The following is a 13,349-nucleotide window of genomic DNA, read 5'->3' as shown; positions in this document are numbered from 1 at the left end:
AAGATATGACAAAATAATAATTTATAAATTATCAAGGGTTCATGAGGGAGGGGGGAGACAAGGGAGGGAGGGGGAAAATGAGGAGCTGATGCCAAGGGCTTGAGTGGAGGGCAAATGTTTTGAGAATGGTGAGGGCAACGAATGTATAAATGTGCTTTACACAATTGATGCATGTATGGATGGTGATAAGAGGTGTATGAGCCCTCAATAAAATGATTTTTTTTAAAGTACCACTGATTGCCAGAGGATCAAACAAATCGGTCTTGAAAGAAGTACAGTCAGAATGCTCTTTAGAAGTGGAGATGGTGTTACTTTGGACATGTTATCAGGAGAGATCAGCCCATGGAAGAGGACATCATTCTTGGCTAAGGAGAAGGACCACTGGAAAATATGAAAATTAAAATAATTTATTAATTATCAAGCGTTCACAAGGACGGGAGGGTGGGGCAGGGAGGGGGAAAAGAGGAGCTGGTACCAAAAGCTCAAGGAGAAAGAATATGTTTTGGAAATGATGATTGCAACATATGTACGAATATGCTTGATACAATTGATGTATGGATTGTTATAAGAGCTGTAAGAGCCCCCAATAAAATGATTTATTAAAACAAATATTTTTAAATTAAAAAGACAGTAAGTGATGAGATAGTTAAAAAAAGACAATAGAAAACAGGAAGACCCTGCAGGATACGTACCGTGCTATATTATACATAGCAATACTGTGAGCCTGAACTGACTGATAGCATCTACGAACAACGATATCATTTAAGCGTCTTGATTCTTGAATCCCAGATTTCTCTCATACCCCAGTAAAATTCATTGACAATAAAAATTAAAATGGTTGACTCAACAAGGTTTCATAGATTTATCCAGCTATCCAGAATCGGATCATTCCTCACCACCTCCACTGCTAATAGCGTGCTCCAAGGCGCTGTAATCATTCACCTGGATTATTGGCAGAGACCTCCTGACTGGTCTCCCATCTTCCAACCTTGCGTCACCAGTCTATTCTGAACACGGGAGCGAAGGTGGCTCTGCTGAAATCGGAGTCAGAGAGCTTGCCCCTCTTTCCAAACTTCTCCCATTTCAGCATGGAGAACACAGGTGCCGCACTCGTTTATAAGGTTGATAATCGACATCCTCTCACCCGCTGGGCTACACTCACACTATATCATTTTCCTATTGATAATGTTTATTGTTTACTGCCTGTCTCCTATAACCTTTAAAATCCAAGAGGGCAGAGACCATGTTTCATTCACAAGTTCCCAGAATTACACAGCACTCGATAAATATTTTTAATGTTTGCTCAATAAATATTTTAAAGTAAATCATTTGGAATTCAAAGCTGAATTGGATTACAGCATTGAGAAAATCTCTAAAAAGTAAGTTCAAGAGCAAATATATGGAAAATAGTAGAGGAGAAAAATTAAATGACTTGTCCAAGAGGTCTAATAATCCACATCCAAATAAAGTTCCCAGAAAGTACAGAGAATAATCAACAGAATAGATTCAAAGGGGTGGTATCAGAGTTGCGACAAAGTAATCGGGAGACTAGAATGATTTTATTATTGTGTCCTATTTTCACTTTTGAACCTATAATAGACACAAGGACAATTTTCATTTACCTTGATGCAGATACTCTACTTCAGGGAACTACACCAAGACAAACTCTTACACATGTACCTTCAAGCCAAGAGAGAGAAGCTTTGAAAGAGTCACTTAGAGAATTTGACTTGCACTCTGGAGTTTACAACCTGGAATTTGTACCTGGGCGTTTGACCCCATGATGGAGAAATTTAAAGACAAAAAACTGTGACCAATGCTGCCTGTCCAGAAACAGGGAACAGCGATGGCTACACCAGGGCAGCTCTATGTCCATGACACAGTGCCAGTGGTACTGGATCTCCCAGGACCGAAGGAGAAGCACCTCGTTAGAAAAAGTCTACTCTCGGTCCCCTCAAAAGACAAGGACTGCACTAGGACAGCACAACAGGTCTCTCCTCTGCTTCTACTGGGCTCGCTGCCGTGTCTCTCTCTCTCTCCATTTTTGAGGCAGCCAGAGAAGGGAAAGGAATAGAAAGAATCTGAGCACATAGTTAAGAACAAAGGGAGGAGATGACTGTACATGTGTTCCTCATGACAGGCTTCGATCTTGAAACAGATCTGAGCTCAGAGGGGGGGGCAATTAATTTAAAGTGAAATTCAGAGTCATTATTCAACTGCATTTAGAGGCTTGATTTCTAAAATGAGACTAGTGTAGGACCAAACGCAACTGCTGCTGTTTGTGTTCTCTAAACAATTGTCAGTTGCTGTTGATTTGATTCCGACTCATAGCGATGCTTTAGGACAGACGTGAGCTGTCCCATAGAGTCTCCCAGGCTCTAATTGTTACAGGAGCCGATTGCCAAGTCTTCTCTCACCAGTGTGGTTGGTGGGGTCAAGCCCAAACTTTCAGTTATCAGTCAAAGCCCTTCCTCATTGCATCACCAAGACTCTTTTTCCAATTCATCACGAGAGTACAACTGCCGGATAACTGTTCTCGGCTGTACTCCTTTTATGGAAGTGAGTCTCCTCATCTTTCTACCGTTGAGCCACTGGATGGATTCAAACCACCAACCTTTCAGCTCACAAACTAGCATGCATCTAACCATTGCTCTACCAGATTTTTAAAAATAATTAGAGAGCCTTGAAGGTAACACACACACACACACACACACACACACACACACACACACACACACAAAGGATAGAAATTATCCAAGATTTCATCCAAGAATCAGGGAACAATAACAAAAAACCCTCACTGCCATGGAGTCAATGCCGACTTTTAGTGACCCTGAGGGGCAGGGTAGAATTACCCCTGAGAGCTTTTGAGAATGTTAGTGTTTGCAGAGTAGAAAGTGCCGTTTCTTGTGCAGGAGGACTGGTTGTTTCCAACTGTAGGCCTTGAAAAGCATAGCCCAATGCATAACTACTGTGCACCAAGGACCAAAGAGTCCACAGAATAGATCGTAAAGGGTAGTCCGGGGACAGGAAGGTTGGATTTAGGAGAATAAAAATACTTGATTATTGTTTTTAAGTTCACTTTTTAAACTATAAGGGAGACAGTGACGTTTCTACTGTCTCGGATTCAGAAAGTCTACTGCTGAGTGTACAGCCCAAGACCAACTATTTCACATGTACCCATTTCAAATCTTACCCAGTAAGATTTGTCAAGAATGCTCATGACATAGGTAAACCTATAGAGAGAATAGCTGGATTAATAATTATCTAGGGGCATGGCAGGGGAGGCGGGAAGAAATGGGGAACTAACAAAAATAAGTTCGAGAAGAAAACATTCTGAAATTGATTGTGGTTGATGATTGGGAAAATCTTTTTAATATCATGAAATGATTAAAATATATGATATGTGAAGTATATGCCAATAGAACTATTTTTAAAAAGAAGCCCACCAAAAACCAAATGCACTGTTATTGGGTTCATTCTAGTTTACCGAGGGATCCTAATAGAGGGTCTCCAAAGTTGCAACTCTCTATGTTGCTGTTATGGGTGCCAACTCGTGTATAACAGAACAAAACACTACCCAGTCTTATGCCATTCCCACAATCATTCATTTGTTTCTTTAGATTTATTTAACATTTTAAAGTTTTATTGGAATATATTTCATATATCATACAATTCAATAGTTCAATCATATTAATAAGAGCTGTCCAATTACCTCCACAATAAACTTTAGAACATTTATTTCCCCCTTGAACCCATCGTTATCAGCTCCTCACCTTTGCCCAAATTTCCCTGCAATGCCCTACAATAAATCATCCATGCTGTCACTGTCTCCATAGCTTTACCCATTCTAAATTACATATGCAGAAAAGCATGTAAAACAAAAAATAGAACATAAAATGAAAACTCTGAAATGTGCATGATAGCAAGGCTATCCACATCTCTGGTCTGTGGTTATAGGGGATTCACTGGAGGCTTAATCCATGTGTGGACCCAGTGAATGCATTTTGGGCTCCCACTGTCACCTGTAGTCCTTGGAAAACTGGGAGTTCACAGTTTTAGTTCTGATACCATTCCCTCCTTGGTTTCAGGATTTTATAATTCACTGTCCTTGGATCACACAATCTAGTGTGCTTCTTCCAACTCACAGTTGCTTGTGAATCCATTTTGCTAAGAAACGTCCTCCTTTTCAAAGACCTTCTACTTCACTGAACATGTTTTCCTTCTCCAAAGAGTCACCCCTCCTATTAACATGTCCAAAGCACATGAGACAAAGTCTTATCATTTTCACTTCTCAGGAGCATTCTATCAGTATTTCTTCCAAGACAGACTTGTTTGTTTTGCTAGATGTCAGTGTTCTTCACTGTGAGATGAGAGCCAGCTCTCTCACAGATTGAGCAAGGGTGGAGAGGGGTCCGGTCTGCAATTAAGAGAGACAGGGGTAGAGATAAAAGACAAGGGACCGAGTTGGGGGTAAGGGGCTCTTGGAACATTGACTCCAAGGCCCAGAGCTTTATACATGGCAGGTTTATATACAGTTCTTGTTACATGGCCTGCATGCTGTGACAAGTTCTCACACAAAGGGTTGTTGCGGTATTGACACAGATCCATCGTCCTCTTTTGCACTTACCCTCTCCTTCACCAAGCACAATGTCCTGTTCCAGGGACTGGCCTCTCCTGAGAACATGTCCAAAGTTGATGAGACAAAGCTCGCTATCCTCACTTCGCAGGACCGTTCGGACTGTTCCTCTTCTGAGACAGATTTTCTTATTGCTGTCCTTTTGGCAGTTCATGTTACTTTTGATGTTCTTACCCAGCCCCATAATTCAAGTGCATCCATTTTTATTTGTGTTTCCTTACTCAATGTCCAACTTTCATATGCGTTGCAATTTGAGGCAACTGAAAAGACCATGGCACGAGTTAAGCACACCTTAGTTCAAAGTGATATCCTTGCTCAAGAGATCTTATCGCGCAGATTTACCCAATGTAATGTGTAATTTGATATTTTGACTACTGCTCCCATGAGCCTTGATTGTGGATCCAAGTAAAAGGAAATCCTGGATAACTTCCATCTTTTCTGTTTATCACAAGGTGGTCTGTTAGTCCTATTGTGGGGATTTTTCTTTATATTGAGAACCAATCCCTGTTGAGAACTATGAACCTTCATTTTTATCAGTTAGTGCTTAAAGTCTTCTTTACTTTCAGCAATCCAGGTGTGTTGTTTAAATACTATAGGATATAAATAAGTCTTCCTCCAATCCTGTGGTCAAGTTCTTTTTCATATAGTCCAGCACACAGATGAAGTCTAGTGAAAGGATACAGCCGTGATGCACACCCTTTCTCATTTTACAATATCCCTTTTGTTCAAATGACTGCCTTCTGGTCTGTACACGGGCTGAACTCCTTTTCAAGGAAATGTTTCTGGATTCCCCACTCTTTGAAATATCCATAATTTATTACAATTCACACAGTAAAACACAAGAAGACTTTTCTGGTATTCTCTGCTTTCAGTCAAGAATTATCTGACTTCAGGAATGACCTGGTTACATGCCATTCTTCTGAAGCTGGTTTGAATATCAGGTAATCCTTTGTTGATGTACTGCTACAGTCAACTCTAAAATCATCGCCAGCAAATCTTTACTTCTGCGTGATAGTAATGCTATTGTTTGATACTTTTCACATTCTCTCAGATAACCTTCCATTGTAATAGGCATGCCTTTTGATCTCTTCTAGTCCCTTGGGCAGGTACTTATCTTCCAGATTTCTTGGCATGGTTGAGTGAATGGTTCCAGTTGCACGCACTTGTTGAAATACCTCAATTGGTATTCCATCAGTTCCTGGAGTGTGGATTTTCATCAATGTCTTCAGTGCAGCTTGGACTTCTTCCTTCAATATTATATGTCCTTAGTAATATGCTATCCCAGAAATGGTTTAACATCAATCAATAATTTTTGGTATGGTTACTGTATGTATTCCTTTTATCTTATTTTGCTGCTTCCTAAGTCATTCAACGAATTTCCCATTAAATCCTTCAATATTACAACTTGAAGTTTGACTTTTTCTCTTGAGAATTTGAGGATTACTTAGTGTGTTCTCTCTGGATTTTCTTAATTTGTACATTTCATTAAAATTTTTCTGTCTTTTGAGCTACCCTTTGAAATCCTCTGTTCAGCACTTTCATTTCATCATTTCTTCCACTCACTTTAAGTACTTGGTGATCAAGAACACGTTTCAGAGTCTCTTATGACACCTTTTTTCTCTTTTCTTTCATCTAATGACCCTCGTCATGTAGGATGCCTTCGAAATCATCACACAGCTAGTCAAGTCCTCCGTGCTCAATGAATTGAATTTATTCTTGAAATGGCCTCATACTCGCGATCAAAAGTGAGCTCTCATTGTTTTCCCTTCTTTCAGCTTCAACTTCAACTTGTGGATGAGCAACTCCTGGGTCTGGTCCAGAGTTAGTCCCTGGCCTGGTGCTGGCTTCTGATAGGGAGCGACCCCATCATCTCTGTGCACTGATGTAGTTCATTTGATTCCTGGGCCCAAAGAAAACAATTGTGAGGATGCGCAGGACTGACCTTTTGTTCTACATAGGGTCACAATGAGTTAGAATAATCTTGATGGCATATAATAAAAACAACACCTTAATTGCATGTTTGACCAATTTCAAACTGCAGAAAGTGATAAAAATATTCAATTTCTTCATCTTTGGTGTTAGTGATTGATGCCAATATATAAATAATAGTTATACTAATCGGTCTTCCTTGTAGGAGCGTGAATATTATCCTATCGTTGATAATATTATACTTCAAGATAGCTCTTGACTTCAAGATAAGAATTGAAATGTTAGTTTTGCCAATGAATGCAATGCCATTCCTCTTCAATTTCTTATTCAAGGATAGCAGGCGATATGATTGTCTGAGTCAAAATGGCCAATACCAGTCCCATTTCAGCTCACTAATGCCTGGCTAGTGTAACAATCTTTATACATTATACCTTTATACATTTCATTTTTGATGGTTTCTAGTTTTCCTAGATTTATACTTCCTGCATTCGGATTCTGACTATCAGTGGATATGTACAGTTGTCTCTTCTCTATTTAAGTCATGCCACATCAGCAAATGAAAACTAGACCCCACCCACTTCATGAAAGTCAACTCCACTTGATATGTGTATGGATTGCGATAACAGTTGTATGAGCCCCTAAGAAAATGTTTTAAAAAATAAAATAAAATAAAAGCAAAATAAAGAAAAGTTGACCAAAAAAAAAAAATCTGCCATAGTCTAGAAACACTGCCCCAAACCTGTCCATAAATTTGAAATACTGGTGGCCAACCCTCCAGCATCACAGCAACCCCCACGGTACCATAGGACTACCAAGTGACAGACAAGTGGTGGATTCTAAAAGTAGAGTAACCATAATTCTATACTTAGGAATCTGCTACCAACTTCAGTATTCTTTTTTTTTTTTTTTTTTGGCTCCGGCCCGCCCCCCCAACTTCAGTATTCTTTACATGTCTTGATTCATATTTAATTCTCTGCAATTTCTTTTTTTCCATTATTTCTCTTGATTACACATTGTGATCAAGTCTCACCTTGTGCTGAATTCACATATAAGGCAGGATAGTTTTCTCTAATATATAACTAAATTTGTATTAAAAAAGCAATGGAGATACATGTATGACGTGGTCTTAACAATATATGTATTATGAAGCATTTACACAATTAGGTCTGCAAGCATTTCTTTAATGATCTCGTAGAGCTGTCTAGCTTTTAAGTCACTGGCTTTGAACACTTTAGATGGCCATTACAGGAAGCTAGAAAGCACTTCAGACTCAGAACATACTGGTTATAATGGAAATCCTATTAATAATTAGGCACGTAAACCACCATCTCTATTTAATTTTTTTTTGCATGAGCTAAACAGAATGTTATTATAGAATCAATATATCTTATCCTGCCTCTGTCATAGATTCTCTTTTTAGAATTGGCATTTAATCAAAACACATAGGTAGTCTAATAAAAATAAGTATATATTCATAAATACATGTTTAAAAAATACTTTTGATGTTTCCTTTTGGGGTAGCATAATATGCTCCTAGATTCCTAGCATTGCTGGACAGGAGACAAATGTTTATTATAAACAAGTGGACATTGATTTCCTGGTTGAATAAAAGAATGAAACAATGAATGAGCAAAAAGTGGTTTTTAATCTTCATATCATTCTGATCCTTAGATTCCCCAGTTTTAACCTTAAAAAACTCCCCAAGATTCTGATTCTTTAGCTGAATCTATATATATATTTCATTGTTTTGTTTGGTAGTTGCCATCAAATTGGCCATAAAATCATGGCTTTCCGATGCAGAGCAGCTCGCTGGCTGACTTTCAGATGCAGCTCATTAGGTCTTTCTTCCTAGTTCATCGTCGTCTGGAAACCTCACTGTTCGGCATCACAGCATCACACAGGCCCCACGGACGGATGGGTGGCGGCTGTGCGGAAATTATATAGGCCGAGAATTGAACCCGTCTCTGCTGGGAAGGTAAGAAATGTACCATGAACCAAAGTTGACTCAATTCTTCATTATCATGACCTTGAATAATGACGATGTTTCCATTGGTAGGGGGTAGTATAATGAGAAACATGCAAAAGATGCTTAATCCCTGTCTTTTAATTTGTGATGGCGTCTATATTACTACGCTTTTTGCTGGAAATTGAAATCAGTATTAGCCACAAGTAAAAAGGTTTAAAAGAGAAAAATATATATTTTAAGAAACTGATTCTTTTCAAGCACTCACGTAGGCCAGTTCCCAATATACTAGAAAACAAAGGCACATAAAAGATGAGAAGCTGGGAGATAAACTAGAGGAGAATTGTATCAAATGTGGAACAGAACACAAAATCATTAAAAACAAACCCGATCTAGTGCTTAAATAGAAAGTGGTGGGATCAGCACAACTCTCGTACTTAGTCACCCTTCTGACTTGGAAATTAACTTGCCCCCCTGGCTCAGTTTCCCCCCACATGTCTACAAGGAGAATAATAACAATCATAAGGCAATTCAGCACACTTTAGATTATTGAAATGGGAAGGGCATCCTTTATCTAGGGACTAACTTCAGAAGGGTTACAGAAGAAGGATGCACAGAAACGGGAAAAACAGAGAGGAAATAGGGTAAGTGATGTTTCACTGCGGGGAATGATTCAGAGGCTCGAGACAAAATGTGTGTGGATTTCAGAGAGCTTGCTGAATTTTATCTATCCATGCGGGCCAAGAGTAATTCTCTTAAGAAAATTTGGGGTGGCATCATTCATATCACAGTTATGAGAAATCACCCTTCTTTAATTATAGCTACGAGAATATATATAGGTAAGGTCTAATTGGATTGTAAATTTATAATGAGTGGGATTCATTTCAGAAGGCCACTTCCTGTTCTGTGCATGAGCGCGTGGTATGGAAGAGGGGGCTGGAAACACATTCTTAAAACATCAGAAAATTCTCCCAATGTACATAGGATTTGAAGGAGGAAGAGCTGTGCTTCTTTGGGAGGACGATGGGGCTTCCTGCGCCTTCAAAGATGTATAGCCTCAGAAGCTCAAAGGGACAGCTCTAGCCATCTGATAGGGTCACAGTGAATTAGAACTGACTCAGTGGGAATACGAGTGAGAGAAAGTCATTGTTCTGGCTCAAGATGAAAAGTCTTAAGTAGATTTTGTTCTTTAACCCCAAAACACTAACGTGTTCATATGAGAATTTTACTAGGAACTTTGGAGTTTGAAAATCGTCACTGGGCCAAAGCTTTGCTTAAGGTCAAACTCTAGAGATAAAGGCTGCCCAGCAAGTTTGCTCCATTAAAAAATAGCAAATAATCTGTTATGTGTGAACCTTAAAATATACTGAAACCCAAATCAAACTTACTGCCATCGATCCAATGCTGAATCATAGCGACCCTTATAGGACATGACAAGAACTGCCCGGAGAGTCTCCGAAATTGTAACTCTTTAACAGAGGAAGCCTTGTCTTTCTCCCACGGGGCAGTTGGTGGTTTTGAACTGCTGACCTTTTAGATCGTAATCCAATGCTTAGCCACTATGCCTCCAGGACTCCTGAAATACAAAGACCTTGAAATAGACTAAAAATTCTCCCACCCAAGCCCCAAAACATGAGACTTCTGCAGATGAACATATATATTATGCCCCTTCACTTTCAGGGAGGGGGTGGTTTACATAAAGTACACTTTATGAGTATGAATGCCTTTTAAGATTTGTTATTTCTATTTGAAAGCAAAACCTTTTCCTGGATCAATTTCAAATTACAGTGACCATGTAAGCTAAAGTAGAACCACCCCACATGGTTTCCAAAGCTATCATGACAAACTCAGACTGCCACACATTTCTCCTTCAGAGGGGCTGATGGGCTTCGACCTCTGACCTCTGAGTTAGGCGCTTAACCACGAAAACAAATAAACATCATTTAAAAGATGCAAGGCTTCAAACTGATCCTATCTGCAGGAGCAGTTCTTTCTGCGGAAAAGCGTGCCTCAGATACACACGTTCAAGCTGTTCAGAACGAGACAACAAGGCACCAGTCAGAACTCGGAAGCGCATTGATGAACACTGGCCACTCGCAGACTTACGCACCCTCGTCATCCAAACCAGTTAACCTGTGAGACTAGTTAGTAGCTGTTGCATATCACTACTAGCAACACCTAATGACCTACCTATCTGTCGCTAAGGTTAAAATCAGCTTATTTTAAGTGTTGAGGAATGTGAGAAGGACAAACATACTTTAGCCAGACTATGCAAACTATCGAAACAGGAGACTTTAATGTTTGATATTTGAAAGAATCCCCCTGCAGCAGGCCGACACTTTCATCATTTGTGGCTAGGGATGTGGGGGTACAGAGTGAAAAAAACAGGGAAGAAGTTTACACTTTGGAAAATTTGAGAACCTGCCTAAAATATGCTAGCACGGTGATGTACACAACATGCATGGTCCCTTTGGTCACGGAGCTTGCCATGGGGCAGCAGAAAGAGATTACCTGTGTTCCCCTACAGTGACGATTGTCACAGGAAAAATGAGATGGTGAACTAGAGGACACAGGCATTACACATGGAGTGGGCGCAGGGACAGGCCTATGTTAGCTAGGAGAGGCAGCCTATAGACCTTGTTAAAGAGCATCCATTTTAATCTAAGCACAGTGTGAAACCATTGAAAGACTTTAGCAGAGGGAGTATTTGATGTCTGTTTATTTAAAAAGATCATAACCAGAGGAGGTTTGGGTCTTCTCACCAGACTTGGCTGTAAAAACCCCAGGTCACATCAAAGACTGTTGGCATCCTCAAGTACTGAAAATATCATGGCCTTCCCAAATCTGTATGTAAATAAATGTTTACCACATCATAGTCAAGACATTCAACGAACTCCTGGTTTTTCCAGAGATTTTTAGCTCTGCAGATCTATTTTTGCCCTCCTGCCTTAAAATCTGCCCTAATTATAGCAGTGAATTTTTTAAAGTCTCTAAAATAACTATAGAAAATGGAAACGTTAAGCATACTAATCAAGAAGAAATCTTGAAAGAACAATTCTCAAAATAGTATTGATATAAAAAGATAGATTATTAGATTTTAAATAACATAATATTGAATGGATAAATTGGAATCTTCAGGGAATAATTAGGACTCAGAATCAAGGACAAAGATTTTTGTTTGACAAATGAACAGTGGGCCCCTACTCAAGAACACTTTGTTCTGACAATTCGGCAGTCTGAGATGCTCACCTTCCTGGCATGATCGCAGAAGACAACGGGTGCACAAGCAAATGTGGTGAAGAAAGCTGATGGTGCCTAGTTATCAAAAGATATAGCACCTGAGAATTAAAGACAACATCTCTCTTGCCGCTAAGATTGGTTATATTTAAAAATGGTGTCATTTTCATCTCACTGGATAGAGCATAGAACGTAATAGTTCTTTGTTCCCATGACATCATGACATCGCCTTATCCTTTCGCCCTGTAGTTATGCACTACAAGAGAACCTTGAAAATAAACGTGTGTGTTGTTCTCAGGTGCCTTTGTGTCAGTTCCAACCATAGCGACCCAATGCACAACAGAACACACCTTTGCTCTGGCCTGTGCCATCCTCATACGTGTCCTGTGCTTGAACCCATTGTGGCATCCACTGTGCCAGTCTGTCTCATAGAAAGCCTTCTTTTTCATTTCCTCCCCCAGCTGCCTCCTACTTTACCGACCATGATGTTCTTCTCTGATAACATGTCCAAAGTATGTAACACAGAGTCTTGCCATCCTTGCATCCAAGGAGCACTCTGGCCTTAAGTCTTCCAAGACAGACTTGTTTGTCCTTTTGGCAGGCCATGGTACTTTTGAATATTCTTTGGCAACACCATTCAAACTCATCTATTCTTCTTTTGGCTTCTTTATTCAGTGTCCAACTTTCACATGCCTAGGAGATGATTGAAAATACATGCCTGGGTGAAGTGCACCCTAGTCTTCAGAGTAACCGCCTTGCTTGTCAGTGCTCTACGGGGTCTTGTGCCGGGAATCCATGCGACGAGGGGAGGCGCCACTCAGAAAAGGACAACAAGAATGCCTGCTCAACTTGAAGATTGTGATGAAGGTCGCAGAATTATACATGTAAAAATTGTTGAATTGTATTTTTTTTAACTTTTTAAGAGTTATTTTTTAACTTTTTATTGTGAATTAAGTAAAGGTTTACAAAGCAGATCGTTCGTTTTATATGCAACAATTCATAAACGCATTTTGTGTCAACACATCAATTGCCATCCCCTCAGCAGGGGTTGTGCTGTCTATTTTTGCAACAAAAACAGGGAGGAAGTTAGAAAACTAGGGCGGGGAGAAAACCCTTTGTAGGGACAGAGGTTGTTTTGCCACGGGCAGAGAACAAGTGCAGGAACTCAGTGGGGCTCTGTGGCCTCGCTGCAAATAATCTCATGGGAAAGCCCAGAAGTTTCTTGACCAGGCTTCCATTTGTTTGGTAAACATCAGAGTGTCCATACACATTAAGTTCAGTGTCCTAACCTTAAAAGACTCTTAGATCTTCCAATGGAGAGAGATTAGATTTATTCTCTTTGGCACCAAAAAGTAAGTGCGAGGGGCTGGAAAGCCTAATGGAAACACACCTCTACTTAATACAGAGGCACTGGCAAACGTTTAAAACCGAGCCAGGGGCCCGTTTCAGAGCGGGGGACAGTTGTTCCCAGGAGTTCCCAAGCAGAGGTGGAGGACACAGCCCCTGGGGCCTGGGTGCCTCTGGCTCAGCGCCCGGGGCTCTCGCGGCTCCTGCGGCCCCCAGGGAACGCCCCGGGGCGGA

The 13,349-nt window shown here is 40.2% G+C and overlaps 1 protein-coding gene across 1 annotated transcript in view; it reads left to right on the top strand.

Annotated features, from left to right (window-relative positions):
• Positions 1 to 10,481: 10,481 nt before the first annotated feature.
• Positions 10,482 to 13,349, top strand: part of FAM162B (family with sequence similarity 162 member B) — a 12,427-nt gene continuing 9,559 nt past the window's right edge. The window contains exon 1 of the mRNA XM_045294299.1: positions 10,482 to 10,666. Coding sequence (XP_045150234.1) covers positions 10,482 to 10,666 — 185 coding nt within the window. The remainder of the gene's footprint in view (positions 10,667 to 13,349) is intronic.

Source organism: Echinops telfairi, unplaced genomic scaffold (genome assembly GCF_000313985.2).
Source record: "Echinops telfairi isolate 266 unplaced genomic scaffold, ASM31398v2 ScPeMD7_3533;HRSCAF=4204_0, whole genome shotgun sequence".
Taxonomy (NCBI): Eukaryota; Metazoa; Chordata; class Mammalia; order Afrosoricida; family Tenrecidae; genus Echinops; species Echinops telfairi.
The sequence above is the reverse complement of the archived record's forward strand: the minus strand, read 5'-3'. Positions and strand labels throughout refer to the sequence as shown.